The sequence below is a fragment of the Somniosus microcephalus genome, chromosome 2, assembly GCF_052327205.1.
Source record: "Somniosus microcephalus isolate GS21.2 chromosome 2, FLI_Smic_1.0, whole genome shotgun sequence".
Lineage (NCBI taxonomy): Eukaryota > Metazoa > Chordata > Chondrichthyes > Squaliformes > Somniosidae > Somniosus > Somniosus microcephalus.
The window spans coordinates 30,250,069-30,270,118 of record NC_140988.1 but is presented as its reverse complement, the minus strand read 5'-3'; the positions used below and the strand labels follow the sequence as shown (position 1 = coordinate 30,270,118).

The 20,050-nt window shown below is 43.8% G+C and overlaps 1 protein-coding gene across 9 annotated transcripts in view; it reads left to right on the top strand.

The window, feature by feature from the left end:
- Positions 1 to 20,050, top strand: part of sclt1 (sodium channel and clathrin linker 1) — a 126,636-nt gene that overhangs the window by 38,354 nt on the left and 68,232 nt on the right. For 8 of the 9 annotated variants that reach the window (XM_086008431.1, XM_086008383.1, XM_086008422.1 and 5 more), the window contains 5 exons: positions 5,354 to 5,476; positions 5,675 to 5,740; positions 9,993 to 10,063; positions 14,042 to 14,132; positions 19,872 to 19,963. In XM_086008431.1, the coding sequence (XP_085864557.1) occupies positions 5,354 to 5,476; positions 5,675 to 5,740; positions 9,993 to 10,063; positions 14,042 to 14,132; positions 19,872 to 19,963 (443 nt within the window). The remainder of the gene's footprint in view (positions 1 to 5,353; positions 5,477 to 5,674; positions 5,741 to 9,992; positions 10,064 to 14,041; positions 14,133 to 19,871; positions 19,964 to 20,050) is intronic. The other variant, XM_086008448.1, reaches the window with a different exon arrangement.

Here is a 20,050-nt window from a genome sequence, read left to right as displayed (position 1 = left end):
CACTTCCCTCAAGACCCTAGGATGTAAGCCATCAGGTCCAGGTGATTTATCCGCCTTGAGTCCCATTATTTTACCGAGTACCACTTCCCTAGTGATTTTGATCGTGTTTAGCTCCTCCCCCCCTTTAGCCCCCTGTTTGTCCAGTGTTGGGATATTCTTAGTGTCTTCTACTGTAAAGACTGATGTAAAATATTCATTCAGTGTTTTTGCCATCTCCATAATAATAATTCAACTTTATTGTCATTGTACAATGCACAAGTACATGAACAACGAAATGTGATCTTGCAAGCTCCCATGAGTCCAAATAACATTAACATTAAACGTAAATAGCACCGTCCTGGGAGAAGCAAAGCCGCTGCGTCTGTGCGCGCCGCCATTCCATTTCCACCATTCCTCTTGTCCGACAATCTTCAGCCCAACGCCCGGGCCTGCTCACCAGCCGCCCCTCCCGGGGCTCCTTCCGTGACCTTCTCACCAACCGCCCCTCCTCGGGGCTCCTTCTGTGACCTTCTGCACCTGGTCTTCCCTGATGGTCACCCCTCCAGGTACTAACCAGGCCTGGCTCTGCTTAGCTTCCAAGCCATTAATTTCCCGGTCTCATCCTCTAAGGGACCAACATTTACTTTAGCCACCCTTTTTCTTTTTATATAACTATAAAAACTCTTACTATCTGTTTTTATATTTTTTGCTAATTTACTTTCATAATCTATCTTCCCTTTCTTAATCAATCTTTTTGTTATTTTTTGCTGTCTTTTAAAGTTTTCCCAATCCTCTATCCTCCCACTAGATTTGGCTACCTTATATGCCCTTGTTTTTAGTCGAATACTATCCTTAATTTCTTTACTTAGCCACGGATGGCTGTCTTTTCTTTTACACCCTTTTCTTCTCAGTGGGATATATATTTTTTGGAAGTTGTAAAATAACTCCTTAAATGTACACCACTGATCATGTATCGTCTTACCCTTTAATCTACTTTCCCAATCCACTCTACTCAATTCCGCTCTCATACCTTCATAGTCTCCTTTATTCAAGCTTAGCACGCTTGTTTGAGATCCAACCTTCTCACCCTCTAATTGAATATGGAATTCAACCATGTTATGGTCACTCATTCCAAGGGGATCCTTTACTAGGACATTTTTAATTAATCCCGTCTTGTTACACAGGACCAGATCTAAGGTTGCTTGCCCCCTGGTCGGTTCAGTTACATACTGCTCAAGAAACCCATCCCTAATACACTCAATGAACTCATCCTCAAGGCAGCCCTGCCCAATTTGATTTGTCCAATTAATATGATAGTTAAAATCCCCCATAATTATAGATGTTCCCTTATTACAAGCCTCAACTATTTCCTGATTGATACTCCGTCCAACAGAGTTGCCACTGTTTGGAGGCCTATGGACTACGCCCACTCGTGTTTTTTTCCCCTTATTATTCCTTACCTCCACCCAAACTGTTTCATTATCCAGATCTTTTGACCCAATATCATTTCTCTGTATTACAGTGATTCCTTCCTTTATTAACATAGCCACCCCACCTCCCCTTCCTTCCTGCCTGTCCTTCCTGATCGTTAAATAACCTGGTATGTTTAATTCCCAGGCATTGTCACCCTGCAGCCATGTTTCTGTAATGGCCACAAGATCATACCCATATGTAGTTATTTGTGCCATTAACTCGTCTATTTTGTTACGAATGCTACGTGCATTCTGATAGAGAACTTTCAAAGATGTTTTGTGACACTTAGTTCCTGCTTTTGCCCTTTTTATTACTTTACCTTTTACTCCATACCTTCTGCCCCTTCCTGACATGCTCTGGTTTTTAATTTCCCCACTGCTACCTAAGTCTATGACCTTCTCTGTTGTCATTTTTATTATTTGCTCTCTAGGAACCTCCCCCCCACTAGTTAGTTTAAAGCCCTCTCTACAGCCCTAGTTATATGATCCGCCAGGACTCTAGTCCCAGCACTGGCCAAGTGAAACCCGTCCCGACGGAACAGCTCCCTCCTGCCCCAGTACTGGTGCCAGTGTCCCAGGAAGCAAAACCCATTTCTCCCACACCAGTCTTTGAGCCACGCATTTAACTCTCTAATTTTATTTGTCCTAGCCAAATTCGCTCGTGGCTCAGGTAATAATCCAGAGATTATTACTCTTGTGGTTCTACTTTTTAATTTGGCCCCTAGCTGCTCAAACTTCCTCAGCAGAACCTCCTTCCTTGTCCTATCTATGTCGTTGGTACCAACATGGACCACGACAACTGGATCCTCCCCCTCCCACTCCAAGTTTCTCTCCAGCCCAGAGGAGATGTCCTTAACCCTGGCACCGGGTAGGCAACACAGCCTTCGGGACTCTCTCTCTCGGCTGCAAAGAACTCTATCTATCCCCCTAACGATACTATCCCCTACCGCTACAACATTTCTTTTAACTCCCCCCACTTGAATGGCCCCCTGCTCCACGGTGCTGTGGCCAGGTTGCTCATCCTCCCTGCAGTCCCTGCTCCTGTCCCCACAGGGAGTAAGAGCCTCGAACCTGTTGGACAAGTGCAAGGGCTGCGGCTCCTCCAACACTACCTCCTGGATCCCCGTACCTGCCTCACTTCTAGTCACACCATCCTGACCCTGGCCACGGACTACATCTGCATTAATTAATCTAATTGGTGTGACTACCTCGTGATACACAGAGTCCAGGTAACTCTCCCCCTCCCTGATGTGTCTCAGTATTTGAAGCTCGGACTCCAGCTCTTCAACACGGAGCCGGAATTCCTCGAGCAGCCAACTCTTACTGCAAATGTGATCACCGTGAGCATCAATGGTGTTCACCAGCTCCCACATATTGCAGCAGCAACACATCGCCTGATCTCCCATTCTATGTAATTAATTAAATTTATTATTATTCTTAAATATCCTCCGCCCCGATTCTAGATGGTGAATATCACACCTTAGAAACTATAAACCAAAAAGAGATTTAAGCTTAAAAGGGAGAAATACTTACCAACCAATCACTTACCCGCTTTCTGGTGACGTCACACTTGGATTACTTTTTACACCTCTCCTTCCAGACTGGAGACTGGTAAACCTACCTGGGTCTCTGGGGACTTTTATACCCCGCTCTGCTGCTCAGGATTCCCGCTGACGCTGTGAGACCTTGCCTGGTCTCTGGGGACTTTTATAGCCCCGCTCTGCCGCTCAGGATTCCCACCGACGCTGTGAGGCCTTACCTGGTCTCTGGGGACTTTTATAGCCCCGCTCTGCCGCTCAGGATTCCCGCCGACGCTGTGAGGCCTTACCTGGTCTCTGGGGACTTTTATACCCCGCTCTGCCGCTCAGGTTTCCCGCCGACGCACTGAGGCCTTACCTGGTCTCTGGGGACTTTTATACCCCGCTCTGCCGCTCAGGTTTCCCGCCGACGCTTTTTAAAAATAATTTGGGTAACACTGTACATTGGGTGCTAGTTTAAAGATCAGCGAGGGGAAAAATCTTTTAACTAGTTATCCTGTGTGATGCAGTGATTTAAGGTTTCAAGTTGGAAAGCTTGAATTTAAAGTGGGGGAGCACATTAAAATGGTATAAAAGTTTTAGCACAGGCTCAGAAGAGAAATGGTATTCTGTCAAGCTTACTAATTACAGGAAACTCTTTTAACCGGCACCTAAATATCCGGAAATCTCTCTTAACCAGCAAAATTCAGGAGTAGGTTCAGGTAAGTTTTACTATATATTAGTGGCCGTGTAACCGGGGTTCCTGGACCAGTGGCCGTGTAACCGGGGCTCCTGCACCTGTGGCCATGTAACCGGGGTTCCTGCACCTGTGGCCGTGTAACCGGGGTTCCTGCACCTGTGGCCGTGTAACCGGGGCTCCTGCACCTGTGGCCGTGTACGGGGCTCTCATACCTTGCTAAGTATACCTCTCTGTAATCCGGACTTTTTGATCAACCGGCACCACGCTGGTCTCGTTGGTGCCGGATAAAAAAGAGTTTCCTGTAGAAGCTTTAGATCAAAAATAAAGCATTTCCTTAACATCTAATCTGAAATGTTCAACAACAACAACAACAATCTATATAGCGCATTTAATGTACCAAAATGTCCCAAGGCGCTTAACAAGAGCGATAACAATAAAAACATTTTTGACACCGAGCCACAGAAGGACTATCAGGACAGATGACCAAAAGCTTGGTCAAAGAGGTAGGTTTTAAGGAGCATCTTAAACATAGAAGATAGGAGCAGGAGTAGGCCATTCGGCCCTTCGAGCCTGCTCCGCCATTCAATGAGATCATGGCTGATCATTCAATTCAGTACTCTGTCCCTATAGAAACATAGAGGAGAGGTTTAGGGAGGAAATCCCAGAGCTTGGGGCCAAGGCAGCTGAAAGCACAGCCGCCAATGGTGGAACAATTAAAATCGGTTTTAATCCTATACAACTGTTTATAAATTTCTCTTTCAAGCTGTAGTCTAATTCATGGAACAATATATGAGAAGTACATTGTGTCTTCACAGTGAATCATACAATTCAGTTTCCATTTTGACTTCACTGTATGCCTGGTTGTTTTGCATTTTGATTTTTAAAAATATTTTAAATAAAGTCTGCATTGGTGCAAACCTTCTTTACGACCTCATTCTTCACCGTGAATTTGAAGCAGATGTATGTGCAACTACCATCCCTTATTGGTGCTTAGAGTTGCTCTTGGGCCTCAAATAATTCTTCACTGTCTAGAATTTCACCTTGACTACCAGAAATCTCTGTGCATCCATGCCAGACCTCACATCTGACAGTACAGCCACTTACTCATACTTTTGGTATTGAGGATTGGTGAGCTTATTCCTCCTACATTCCTTCTGGTACCTCTGAAAGGCTCGCATTAAAATAGCACCACACGTCCATATGAAGTCCCAAAACAATTCACAAACAATTGATCAGTTTTGAAGGGTAGACACGGCCGTGCAGCACTCCAGGGAACCCCTGCAGCCGGCTAGCCAGCTTTTCAACGTAAAAACCACGCATGTGTGGTATTTTGAATGGCCCGCACAGCCCCTTAAAGAGCCACTATTTTGCTCATACTTTGTATTTTTCTCTTTTGTTGTTTATCTTTGCACTCCGGTTTTTAAGATCTCATTTTCAACATTCGCATTATAATTTTACTGTAATGAGGAGTAAAATTAGTGAATTAGCAAAAAGACTTCAGTAAATTACTGGATCTGAGTGAGCGCCGACACTGCAATGCATCTCTGAAATTTCAGTTTCCATATTGGCATTTAGCTTAAAGTGAAATCAAACACCGTGTCACTTCCAGTCCATAAAATGCTGCCATTCTAGATTTCCTTGCTGATGGAAAATTACTTTCCTAACGGGTCTGTCTTGCATTTTAGGAAAAAGACCTAGCCTTGGGGTTAGGGCAGTCACTTGCACAGGCTTTAGATCGAACGCAGCAGATGTATCAAGATCACGTGTCAGAGGCTCAGAATCATGTCTTTGGCCAACAACAACAGAAAGTATGACGTCCTTAAAGTTTTGGTATTTCATAGAGTCGAATGAACATTATTTTTCTGTTGTAGAAATGTATGAAGACCTTTGCCTCATTTAAAAAAAAGAAACAAGTTATTATTAAGTAACTGTTAACTAGTGCTTGATAAATTACATTCTCTTGAGAACCACCAGCAAGTCATAACTCTTTGGTATTTTTGTTTCAGGAACAGTTGGCACAATCCCAACAACTTACTCAGCAGCTTCAACTGGCCAATCAAAAACTAAAAATGGTAAGGCAAAACATCTGGAAAATGCTCGTGTAGTATCTAACTCAACCTTCGATTTCACATCCTGAACTCTATGGAAAATAATTCTGGAAAAGATTTTGGTATTAATTTTTTAATTGGTAAATTGTATTCCAAGAGCTTATGATTGCCAATTTATCTCACCAGCCAATTTAATAGCTTTAGTGCTAATCTTTTTTTTCCCAAGTGCTAGCTGGGCCCAGTAGTAAAATATTGTCTGAGTCAGCAACAACAACTTGCATTTATATAGTGCCTTTAATGTAGTAAAACGTCCCAAGGCGCTTCACAGGAGCGTCATCGAACAAAATTTGACACCGAGCCACTTAAGATGTTAAGCAGAAGGTTGTGGGTTTAAACCCCACCTCTGCCAAAACTGCTCACTACTCCGGGATCATCCTGGAATGCCAGTATAACCCCCGACTGTCTCCTTAAACCTGTCTCCTCTGCTCGCTCCATCCTCCCCTCCAAACGCAAGTGCTAGGAGCTCATGGACTTCTTTATCACTAAGATTGAGAACATCCGTTCAGCTGTCTCTGCTGCATCCCTCACTTTCCCTAGTCCACCAAGTCAAACTTCCACCAAGGTTCCCCCCCAGCCCTAGCCTTGAACTCACATCTTTCTTTAGATTCTCTCCTATCTCCCCTCATGCCCTCTCCGAGCTCATCTTGTCCATGAGATCTACCTCCTGTTCTCGCGACCCTTTTCCCACTAAACTGCTGACCACTCGACTTCCATTCCTGGCCCTCGTGCTAGTTGATATTGTTAAATGGTTTCCTCTCCTTTGGTACTGTCCCACTCTCTTTTAAATCTGCCGTCATCACCCTGCTCCTCAAAAACCCACCCTTGATTACTCTGTCCTTGCAAGCTACCATCCTATCCCCAACCTTCCTTTCCTCTGAAGTCCTTGAATGTGTTGTCACCTCCCAAATCCGTGCCCATCCTTCCTGCAACTCCATGTTTGAACCTCTCCAGTCAGGTTTCCGCTCCAGCCACAGCACTGAAACGGCCCTAATCAAGTCACAAATGACATCCACTGTGACCGTGAACATGGTGCATTATCCCGCCTCATCCTTTTTGATCAGCCTGCAGCCTTTGACACGATTGACCACATATTCTCCTCCGACACCTCTCCTTTGTTGTCTAGCTGAATGGGACTGCCTTCTATTCTTGTCTATCCAGTCGTAGCTAGCGAATCTCCTGCAATGGCTTCTCTTCCTGCTTCCATACCATTACCTCTGGAGTCCCCCCACGGATCTTTCCTTGGCCCCCTCCTATTTCTCATCTACATGCTGCCCCTTGGCGACATCATCTGAAAACACAATGTCAGTTTCCACATGTACAGTGACGATACACAACTCTACCTCACCGATGCCCCTGCCATAAACTCCATTCCCTAGCTACAGAATCCTGAGCCACGGTCTCTGGCTGAATCAGACTGTTCACACCTTGCCGTCTTATTTGACAGTGAGCTGAGCTTCCGACCCCATATCCTCTCCATCACTAAGACTGCCTACATCCACCTCTGTAATATTGCCTATCTCTGTCCCACCTCGGCCCACCTGCTGCTGAAACCCTCATCCATGCTTTTGTTGCCTCCAGACTCGAGTATTCCAACGCTCTCCTGGCCGGCCTCCCATTTTCCAATTCCATAAACTTGAGCTCATCCGAAGCTCTGCTGCCCATACCTTAACTCGAACCAAGTCCCGTTCATGCATCACCCCTGTGCTCTCTGGCGTCCATTGGCTCCCAACCCACCAACGTCTCAAATTTTTAATTCTCATCTTTGTGTTCAAATCCCTCCATGGCTTCATCCCTCCCTATCTCTGTAACCTCCTACAGCCCTGCAACCCTCCGAGAACGCTGTGTCCCTCCAATTCTGGCCTCTTGTGCATCCCCAACCTCTTTCACCCCACAATTGGTGGCTGTGCCTTCAGCTGTCTAGGCCCCAAGCTCTTGAATTCTCTCTCTAAGGCTGGAATTTTCTGGGGTCCGTGCGGGTGTGATCGGAGGCGGGTCGGATGCGAAATCTGAAATAAGTTGGAGCGGGTCTGGAACCCGCTGTCATCCCACCCCCACCCCACCCCCACGCGCCTTTCCCTCTGGCGTGTTTGCCGGTGCAGCAGCGACCCGAACGGCAGAGGCGGGCGACATAATTCAAATCATTATCAGCTTGTTGTCAACTTCTTGTCAGACCCTTAAGCGCGTTGACCATGGGATTCACGCAGCTCGGTAACCACTGATCCAGCTGATTAGTTGACAACGTGAAATGTATTATAAAAGCTCCCATCTCGCAGCTGATCACTTTCCTCAGGCAGAAGCTGTTGCTGACTGCATTCCCAGCACAGATTTAGCTTTCTACAGGTTGCCATCCAGTCTCGCCTCATTGGTAGAACCTATCACATCATTGACGGATTCCTTCTCTCATCTCTACTTGACCTGCCACCTATTCTATCAGCATGGGTGCCGCTTATACTGTCTCACCTTGGTCCTCAGAATCGGACCACGATGAGCCCCAACACCAGCAGCACCAGGCACACCAATAGCACCAACAACACCACCACCAAATTTTTCCTCAATGACCAGATGCTGCACAGAACAGAGGGCATCAGCACAGGGCTGCACCGAGCCAGAGGCGGTACCCCCAACACGGTATAGAGGCAGAGGATGAGCTTTCTCAACATAACTCAGCAGCAGTGCTAAACGAGGCTAAGGCTATTGCACCAAGTCGTCGCAGACATTTGCACATTACTGGAGCAAGACCTGCAGCCCAGAGGAGTGGGTGGACACACCTCACCAGTGGCTGTCAAAGTCAACTTCTTTGCCTCAGGCTCCTTCCAGGGATCTGCAGCAGACATTTGTGGGATCTCACAGTCGGCTGCCCACAGATGCATCACACAGGTCACCGATGCCCTCTTTGACAAGTCAGCCAATTATATCAACTTTGCCACTGATGAAGCCAATGTTACTGAGCGGGCGTTCGGCTTTGCCAGACTGGCTGGCTTCCCATGGGTGTCATCGACTGCACACGTGGCCATTAGGGCACCCCATCATAACACAGGAGTCTTTGTCACCCGCAAGGGCTTCCACTCCCTCAATGTGTAGCTGGTCTGCAACCATAGGAAGATCATCATGCATGTGTGCGCCAAATTCCCTGGAACTGCAACTGCCATGACTCTTTTGTCCTTCGCCAGTCCACCCTTCCTCAGCTCTTCGCTCCTCCAAACAGACTTTCTGGCTGGCTGCTTGGAGACCAGGGCGATCCACTGAAGACTTAGCTCGTGACACCCTTGAGGAGGCCAAGTACTGAGGCGGAGGAGAGGTGTAATGAAAGCCACTGTTTCACCAGATGTGCCAGAGCAGACAATAGGCATGCTGAAAATGTGCTTCAGATGCCTCGACAGATCTGGCGGAGCCCTTCAGTACGCACCAGCCACAGTCTCCAGAATCATCGTGGTCTGCTGCGCCCTGCACAACACAGCGCAGCAGCGAGGATTAGCGCTGCATGAGGAGCAAGACACTGAGCGCACAGCCTCTTCGGAGGAGGAGGAGCAGGAAGGAGGAGGAGGAGCAGGAACTGGAGGAACCGGCAGGGCAGATCAAGGTGGTGGTGAAAGACCCCACGACACCTTTTTTTGAAGAACAGGAAGTTCTCCCAGTGACTTGGCCAATATTCTTACCTGAACCAACATTACCAACCAGACTAACTAGTCATTGATCACTTTGCTGTTTGAGGAACCTTGTTGTGCCCAATTTGCCTACAAAACAGTAAATGCACATCAAAAGTAATTTGTTACCTGTGAAGCGTTTTGGGACATTCTGTGGATGCAAAGACATTAAATAAATACAAGTTCTTTCCTCTTCTAGACTACTGTAAACAGCATTATTTCTTCCTACTTTTATGTCAACAAAAGTAGATATAGACTAAAGTACTTAATACCAATATTATTTGTACATTTGAACTGAGTAAAGATATCTATTGTTATGCAGTGGCAATATAATGACGCAAATGCTGTTAAAAGCTGTGTAATCTTTTGATATTAAGAAAATTTGAGTCTAGAACTCATAAATTTTAGTGCTGTTTTTGTTTCTGCAATATTTTTTTTAAATGAAGCAGACTACTTTGTTCTTTAAATAGCATGGAGATTGTGCATTTTCCTAAACTTGTCGTAGGTTATTAATCCATCATATGAGCCTAGAAATGTATAACGTAGCTTTTTGTTATCCCCGTTTTAAACAGACGAATCAGCAGTTTCTGAATACAGTGACTGAGCAGAATTTGGAACTGGAGCAACACCACAAAGAGTTGAGGTATGTATAATCTCGCCGTAAACCAGGTGTTCCATCATATTCAAAATCAAGTACACACATTTTATCAGAAAATACTACAGTGAATGTTTACCAGTATTCAAAAATGACCCAGTAAATAAATCTATTAAAAGGATAAAACACAAATACCAGAAATCTGAATTAAAAATCAGAAATGCTGGAATTGCATGCTATGTGAAATAGCTTGACATTTCGGGGGTGACCTTTCATTACAACCATTAACCACTCCATCTCTTTCAGATGCTGATGGGCATGCTGTGCATTTCCAGTCATTTTTGTTTTTGTTTCAAATATAAACAGGTATGCTAAACTGCCATTTCTGGAGATTCTGCCAAGGATTTCCAAAGACCTGTTCCCAGAATTGTTGGGCGGGAATATGTCCGTTTCCACATGATCTGTGCTGTATTTTACACTGGAGGCAAAATTCTGCAACTTGGAAAGTTTTCTGACAAAAGAACACAGCGAAACTGCCAGCTGCGTGGGTCACTTGTCTGTCTGTTGAGGCTGAATGTCAAAAGTTTCCAACAACTGTTTCCAATATTGGAAACGAGCTTTTGGGGGCGGGGGGAAATACCAATTTACTTCACTAACTGGTAAACTGATCCAATTAAGTCCAGCTCAGTTGGCACTAAGTGGATGGAGTCTTCCTAAACCCTGTCTTGTGGCACGCCAACAAGTGTTCCCATTACTTAAACTTACTGCCTCTTCATATTCAGAAATATATGTAATAAAGGGGCAAACTATTTCATTCTTCAAATGAATGAATTATGTGCCTACTCTGTATCAGGAAAATAGGAACAGAAATAGCCCATTTCAGGCCCTCAAGCCTATTCTGCCATTAATTAGATCATGGCTGATCTGTACCTCAACTCTATTTACCTGCCTTTGTTCCAAATTTTCTGGTATTCTCACCTATAATAGTATACTTCTGACCCTGTTAGTACATAACTGTCATGGTGCCATCTGTGCTCTCCTGGTTATAGTACCAAGGGTGTATGGTAGAATGTTTGAGTTGGCCTTGCAGATCTTCATAGGGAATGGTGGAAAGTGTGGCATCTCCATGATGGAATATCAGGTTGAGGAATTTCTCAAACAATCACCATATGGTCAGGTCTGCTTGACATAAGGGAGGTACTGCTGGTATGAGTTCCAATGTTCAGTGGAGTGCCCTAATTAGACCACTTTTGGAGGGCAGTTCCTCTTGAGATGTCGGGGAACATTGGGTCTGATGAAAGGGAGGAACTGAAAGAAATCAGTATTTGTAGGGAAATGGTGTTAGGGAAATTGATGGGATTGAAGGCCGATAAATCACCAGGGCCTGATAATGTACATCCTAGGGTACTTAAGGAAGTGGCCCTAGAAATAGTAGATGCATTGCTGATCATCTTCCAACTTTCGATGGAATCTGGAACAGTACCCATGGATTGGAGGGTAGCTAATGTTACCCCACTATTCAAAAAAGGTGGTAGAGAGAAAACGGGGAATTACAGACCGGTAAGCCTGACATCGGTAGTGGGGAAAATGCTAGAGTCCATTATAAAAGATGTAATAGCAGAGCACTTGGAAAACAGTGACAGGATCGGACAAAGTCAGCATGAATTTACAAAAGGTAAATCGTGCTTGACTAATCTACTGGAATTTTTTGAGGATGTAACTAGTAAAATAGATAAGGGAGAACCAGTGGATGTGGTGTATTTGGACTTTCAGAAGGCTTTCGATAAGGTCCCACATAAGAGATTAGTGTGTAAAGTTAAGGCACATGGGATTGGGGGCAAGGTATTGACTTGGATAGAGAACTGATTGGCAGATAGAAAGCAAAGAGTTGGAATAAACGGGTCTTTTTCCAACTGGCAGGCAGTGACTAGTGGGGTACCGCAGGGATCGGTCCTTGGACCCCAGCTATTCACAATATATATTAATGATCTAGACAAGGGAACTAGACATAATATCTCCAAATTTGCAGATGGCACAAAGCTGGGTGGGCCTGTGTGCTGTGAGGAGGATGCCGAGAAACTACAGGATGATTTGGACAGGTTGGGTGATTGGGCAGAAGCATGGCAGATGCAATATAACGTGGATAAATGTGAGGTTATCCACTTTGGCAAAAACAGGAAGGCAGATTATTATCTGAACGGCAATAGATTGGGAGAAGGGGAAGTGCAACGAGACCTGGGTGTCCTTGTGCACCAGTCGCTGAAGATAAGCATACAGGTGCAGCAGGCGGTTAAGAAGGCAAATGGTATGTTGGCCTTCATAGCGAGAGGGTTTGAGTACAGGAACAAGGATGTCTTGCTGCAGTTGTACAGGGCCTTGGTGAGACCACATCTTGAGTATTGCGTGCAGTTTTGGTCGCCTTATCTGAGGAAGGATATTCTTGCCATGGAAGGAGTTCAGCGAAGATTCACCAGGCTGATACCTGGGATGGCAGGAATGACGTATGAGGAGAGATTGGGACGATTGGGCTTGTACTCGCTGGAGTTTAGATGAATGAGAGGGGATCTCATTGAAACTTATAAAATTCTGGCAGGACTGGACAGACTAGATGCATAATCTGCTATTCCTTTCTCCCACGTGCTTATCCAGCTTCCCCTTAAATGCATCTATGCAATTCGCCTCAACTACTCCTTGTGGTAGCGAGTTCCACATTCTAACCACTCTGGATAAAGAAGTTTCTCCTGGATTCCCTATTGGATTTATTAGTAACTATGTTGTATTTATGTCCTATATATTTGGTCTTCCCCACAAATGGAAACCTCTGTATGGTCCATGTTTTGCTGAACAAAGGTAGATAGTGTTTGGTTACTGTATAGGTTGAGCATCAAAGTCTAAATAATTGCATACCTACTCTAAAGCAGATATAGTGATAATGGCAGTCAACGTTAATTATGGACTATGCGGGAACATTAAGATAACAAAGGTACTTACTGTATCATATGTCGGCCTTTGTCACCCACTTGTGATTTTCTAGGCCAAACCGTGGTCTATTGAATGGCGGAACAGGCTCGATGGGCTGAATGGCCTACTCCTGTTTCTATGTTCCCAATAGAAATATGAAGCACAAAAGTATTACAGTTGAGATCTGCAATATCTGTTTTAAAATATGTTATGCCAAAGTGCAGCATAACAGAATTTCCACAATCCATAAATGAAATTTGTGCCTGCTAAAATCCAAACCCCATCAATTTTCCAGAAAAATTCTGTTTGTTAACTTAGATGTACCCAGACATGAACAATAACACAGCTAACTTGTTCAGTTAGTAAGAAACACCTGTTATTTACATTAATGTTGTCATTAGCAATTTAAATCAGTTACCCAAGCTGATCTAGGTTCAGAAGTTACCATCTGCTTCATTAATTAAAAATGAAACGAGACAAAATTCCAAATCTGGAAGCGATTGCGACCCATTCTGCTCACTCTCTTACAGCTATATCAGTCTTAATAAGGTAATTAACATTAAAAGGTAAAATTCTACAAAGAATGTACTTGTATTTATAAAGCTCGTGTATCATACCCTTAGCATATCTCAGAAGTGCTTTACAACCAACTTTTGAAATACAGTCACTGTTGCCACATGTGGCACCCAATACACGCGGTGAAGTCCCACAAACAGCAACCGAGATGAATGACCAGATGATTTTTTTTTTTTGGTTGAGGGAAGAACATCGACAAAGCTGTCCTTCTGACAGAGATCATTTACATCCTCCTGAACCGGCAGACGTGACCTTGGTTTAGCATCAAGTCCAAGAGACGGCACAACCAACAAAGCAGCATTCCCTCAATACTTCACTGAAGTGTCAGCTTAGAGTATGTGCTCAAGTCCTGAAGTGAGGCTTGAACCCATGGCCTTCTGACTCAGAGGAGAGTCCTGTCAACTGAACGAAGCTAACACTTAATCAACATAATCTATGTTCTAGTGCACATAACAGTTGCAGAAACTGTTCAAACTTTTGTTTGTACAGGAAAGCAAAACTGGACTTGCGAACAGCAACCTTGAAAGTGGAGGAAATGAACAAAATGATGCAAAGTATGCAAGAAGACATGCAGAGAAATGTACGTAAATGTTCTGTACTTGAGGTACAAAAATGACGAGAAGATTTATGTACCTGCATGTTGTCTTGAATAAGGAAACTCATGCAGAAGAGAAGTTTCTATGTTGCAGTTTTAAATTTCTTGTTTTAATGCTGTTCCTCCAAAAGCAGTGCTCCTCCTGAAGTGTGTTCCTTTTCTATTTAAAATAAGTGAAACAGAAAAATTTCTGATTTGCAGGCTGTAAAATATTTGTATTTTATCACGCTGCCTGCTATGTGAGAATAGGACCATAGCAATGATGTTATCAAAGAATAAATATATAAGAACATAAGAAATAGGAGCAGGAGTAGGCCATACAGCCCCTCGGGCCTGCTCCGCCATTCAATAGGATCATGGCTGATCTGAATCTAGACTCACGTCCACTTCCCTACCCTCTCCCCGTAACCCCTAATTCCCTTATCTGCTAGGAAAATGTCTATCTCCATTTTAAATGTATTTAATGTTGCAGCTTCCACAGTGCTCTGGGGTAGCAAATTCCATAGATTTACTACCCTCTGAGTGAAGAAGTTTCTCCTCATCTCAGTTTTGAAAGGGCAGCCCCTTATTCTAAGATTATGCCCCCTAGTTCTAATCTCACCCATCAGTGGAAACACCCTCACCGCATCCACCCGATCAAGCCCCCTCACAATCTTATATGTTTCGATAAGATCGCCTCTCATTCTTCTGAACTCCAATGAGTAGAGTCCCAACCTACTCAACCTTTCCTCATATGTCAACCCCCTCATCTCTGGAATCAACTGAGTGAACCTTCTCTGAACTGCCTCGAGAGCAAGTGCATCTTTTCTTAAATATGGAAACCAAAACTGCACGCAGTATTCCAGGTGTGGCCTCACCAATATCCTGTATAACTGCAGCAAGACTTCCCTGTTTTTATACTCCATCCCCCTTGCAATAAAAGCCAAGATTCCATTGGCCTTCCTGATCACCTGCATACTAACTTTTTGTGTTTCATGCACCAGGACCCCCAGATCCCTCTGTACTGTAGCACTTTGCAGTTTCTCTCCATTTAGATAATAACTTGCTCTTTGATTTTTTTCTGCCAAAGTGCATAACCTCACACTTTCCAACATTATATTGCATCTGCCAAATCTCTGCCCACTCACTTAGTCTGTCTATGTCCTTTTGCAGGTTTTTTATGTCCTCCTCACTCACTGCTTTCCCTCCCATCTTTGTATCGTCGGCAAACTTGGATATGTTGCACTCGGTCCCTTCCTCCAAATCGTTAATATAGATTGTAAAGAGTTGGGGTCCCAGCACTGACCCCTGCGGAACACCACTAGTTACTGATTGCCAGACCGAGAACGAACCATTTATTCCAACTCTTTGTTTTCTGTTAGATAGCCAATCTTCCACCCATGCCAGTATATTACCCCCAATCCTGTGATTTTTTTATCTTGATCAGTAATCTTTTGTGTGGAACCTTGTCAAATGCCTTTTGGAAGTCCAAATACACTACATCCACTGGTTCCCCTTTATCCACCCTGTATGTTACATCCTCAAAGAATTCGAGCAAATTTGTCAAACATGACTTCCCCTTCGTAAAACCATGCTGACTCTGTCCTATTAAATTATGTTTATCCAAATGCTCTGTTACTGTTTCCTTAATAATGGACTCCAACATTTTGCCAACCACAGATGTTAGGCTAACTGGTCTATAGTTTCCAGCTTTTTGCCTACTTCCCTTCTTAAATAAGGGTGTTACATTAGCAGTTTTCCAATCTGCCGGGACCTTTCCTGAGTCCAGGGAGTTCTGGAAAATGATCACCAATGCATCCACAATCCCTACCGCCACTTCTCTCAAGACCCTAGGATGTAGGCCATCAGGTCCGGGGGATTTATCTGCCTTAAGTCCCATTATTTTACTGAGTACCATCTCCTTAGTGATTTTAATCATGTTTAGCTCCTCCCCACCCCCCCCCCCCCAATTGCCCCCTGTTTGTCCAGTGTTGGGATATTTTTAGTGTCCTCTACTGTAAAGACTGATACAAAATATTTGTTCAGCATCTTTGCCATCTCCATGTTCCCCACCACTAGTTTCCCAGTCCCATCCTCTAAGGGACCAATGTTCACTTTAGCCACCCTTTTATTTTTTATATCTCCCTAATCTCCACAAAGGCCAACAATTTAAAAACTGCATTGCTGGCCAGGTAGCTAGTGACATGTGCTGGAAGTATGCACGTATAAGAAAAACCCAAAGATGGTTTATAAATACATTAAGAGCAAGAGGATAACTGAAGAAAGAGTAGGGCCTATTAAAGACCAAAAAGGAAGCTTGTATGTGGCGGCGAAGTTCTTAATGAATACTTTGCGTCTGTCTTCACAAAAGAGGGACGTTGCAGACATTGTCATTAAGGAGGAGTGTGAAATATTAGATGAGATAGTGAGGGAGGAAGTATTAAAGGATTTAGCATCTTTGAAAATAGATAAATTGCCAGGCCTGGATGAAATGTATCCCAGGCTGTTGAGAGAAGCAAGGGAGGAAATAGCGGAGGATCTGACCATCATTTTTCAATCCTCTCTGGCTACAGGTGTGGTGCCGGAGGACTGCTACCGTTGTACCATTGTTTAAAAAGGGAGAAAGGGATGGACCGAGTAATTACAGGCCAGTCAGCCTAACTTCGGTGGTGGGCAAATTGTTGGAAAAAATTCGGAGGGACAGTTTTAATCGTCATTTAGAAAGGCATGAATTAATCAAGGACAGTCAGCATGGATTTGTTAAGGGAAGGTCGTGTCTGACTAATTTGATTGAATCTGTTGAGGAGGTAACAAGGAGGGTTGATGGGTTTGATTTTAGCAAGGCTTTTGACAAGGTCCCACATGGCAGACTGGTCAGAAAAGTAAAAGCCCATGGGATCCAAGGGAAAGTGTCAAGTTGGATCCAAAATTGGCTCAGTGGCAGGAAGCAAAGGGTAATGGTTGACCGATGTTTTTGTGACTGGAAAGCTGTTTCCAGTGGGGTTCTGCAAGGCTCAGTACTGGGTCCCTTGCTTTTTGTGGTATACATCAATGATTTGGACTTCAATGTAGGGGGCATGATTAAGAAGATTACAGATAATACAAAAATTGGCCGTGTGGTTGATAGTGAGGAAGAAAGCTGTAGACTGCAGTAAGATATCAATGGACTGGTCAGGTGGGCAGAAAAATGGCAAATGGAATTCAATCCGGAGAAGTGTGAGTTAATGCATTTGGAGAGGGCTAACCAGGCAATTAAATACACAATAAATGGTGGGATACTGAGAAGTGTAGAGGAACAGAGGGACCTTGGAATGCATGTCCACAGATCCCTGAAGGCAGCAAGACAGGTAGATAAGGTGGTTAAAAAGGCATATGGGATACTTTCCTTTATTAACCGAAGCATAGAATATAAGAGCAGGGAGATTATGTTTGATCTGTATAAAACACTAGTTAGGCCACAACTAGAGGACTGTGTGCAGTACTGGTCACCACATTACAGGAAAGATGTGATTGCACTAGAGAGGGTACAGAGGAGATTTACAAGGATGTTATCAGAACTGGATAATTTTAGCTATGAGGAAAGATTGGATAGGCTGGGGTTGTTTTCTTTGAAAGAGAGGAGGCTGAGCGGAGACTTGATTGAAGTGTATGAAATTATGAGAGGCCTAGATGGAGTGGATAGAAAGGACCTATTTCCCTTAGCAGAGAGGTTAATAACCAGGGGGCATAGATTTAAAGTAATTGGTAGAAGGATTAGAGGGGAGTTGAGGAGAATTTTTTCCACCCAGAGGGTGGTGGGGATCTGGAACTCACTGCCCTCATCACATTTGAAAAGTACTTGGATGTGCACTTGTAGTGCCATAACCTACAAGGCTATGGACCAAGAGCTGGAAAGTGGGATTAGGCTGGATAGCTCTTTTTTGGGTCGAATGGCCTCCTTGTGTGCTATAAATTTCTATGATTCTATGATAACTATCACGTGAGGGTGGGATTGGGTGCCGCTGTAATTCTCTATGTGGTCGAATAGCCTGCTGGACTCTCTAGATTCACTTGTGAAGAATGGGCAGAGAAAGGAAACTGGCTGGGAGTAAAGGTGAATGACTAGTGGAAAAAGAAAAAAAATGAAAATAAATATGCCATGGTGTTGGATTTACTTCATGTCAGGACTGAATTAGCACCCAGAGGTTGGGTTTCAAAAGACATCTGGTCCATTTCTATCCTCCAATTGGCAGTATAATAAAATGCACACACATCTGTTTTCAGAAATCTGTTATCACACATCAAAGAAAACACCTGCTGGGATTTTCACATACACTGTTGAGCTGGCTCCGTTTTTTATATATATTTGAATTTCATTATGTTTTGAACAAAGCTGAGGTCAATAATTCCCTCAGACAACAGATTTAAGTCAGAGCAAATGTTGTGGGCATGTTGGAGTGTATACCATTAATATCTGCTTTGCTGATATGCTGATGGTACAGCTATAAAACTGTCACGAAGTGAGGATCCAAGGAATTGGTTGGCTTTTTTTAAAAACTGGTTTTGTACAGATGTAGTTCAATATTGTGATAATTAACACAAGCCTTAAAATTATACCAGTGCTAAGTCACTGGTGTCTGTTAATGATTAGGCAGTTTAGATTTAAAGATGGATTACTACATTGGGTACTTATACCCCATATATAGTGGAAAAAGTTAATTCAGTTCATGCCGAGTACCAGCCTTAGTTTGCAACTATAAAATGCACACATTGAGAATTGCACATTGCCACAAACTTCCCACCATGGCCTTGCCCCACCCTATCTATGTAATCTCCTCCAGCCCTACAACACTCAGAGATATCTGTACTTCTCCAATTCTGGCCTCTTGAGCACCTTTGATTTTAATCGCTCCATCATTTATGGCCATGCCTTCAGCTGCCTCGGCCCTAAGCTCTGGAATTCTCTCCCTAAACCTCTCTGCCTCTCTTTCCTCCTTTAAGACGCTCCTTAAAACCTACCTCTTTGACCAAGCTTTTGGGCATCTGCCCTAATATCTCCTTATGTGGCTCGGTGTCGCATTTCGTTTGCTAACGCTCCTGTGAAGCATCTTGGGACTTTTACTACATTAAAGGCGCTATATAACTACTTGTTGTTCTTGTTGCATATCTTGTGATGATGTTGATTTGCACTCAAGTAGACACTACATTCCAAATTTCCATTGAACAACTGCATTTACTTTCCATTTGTTTGGCCCCTTCCACTTGTTCCCTTACTGTACTGGCTGTATTCCAATCAAGAGCTGTACATACATCCGCAGTTTGCAAATAGACACGTGCAACTTATGTGCTCAGAATTTTAAATAAAGAAGCACTATATGTGCTTATTAGTGTTCATTTGGTGGAGTGCTCATCAACATACATAAATGGAGCAGCTCCACCAATCTGCCTATGCAGGTTTTATTGCTGAGCTTGGATTTTAGCTTTGTACCTCAGCAGAAACAAAATTGCTATTGAACCACCTTCGTGACTCCCAAAATCCACATTTCAGTTCATCCTCTATCACCCAATATAGACCTGCGCAGCTGTAAGTTTGGATAGGAGGTTTCAGGTATTGGTGGTAATGGGAGGAAACAGCTATTGCGTTTTGTTTCCTGTATTGTATGTTGTGCTTGTAATTGGTAACTACACGTTAATGTAGAAACATAAACTTTAGTTAAAAATAATTGTGCTCATCTCAGAACTGTGTGGCTTTTTCATTATCTGTAGGAGGAGGAAGCTTCAGCTGCCCTTGGGAGAGAGGAAGCCTCAGACAAACGATTGCAGCAGTTACAATCTGCTGTAGCCCAGTTCGAAGCCAGGTATTACACAATCTTGCAGTAACAGATTCTTTAACATACAGTTTTTGTCCATAAGCTTGCAAATCCATTTTTCATTTAAAACTTTTA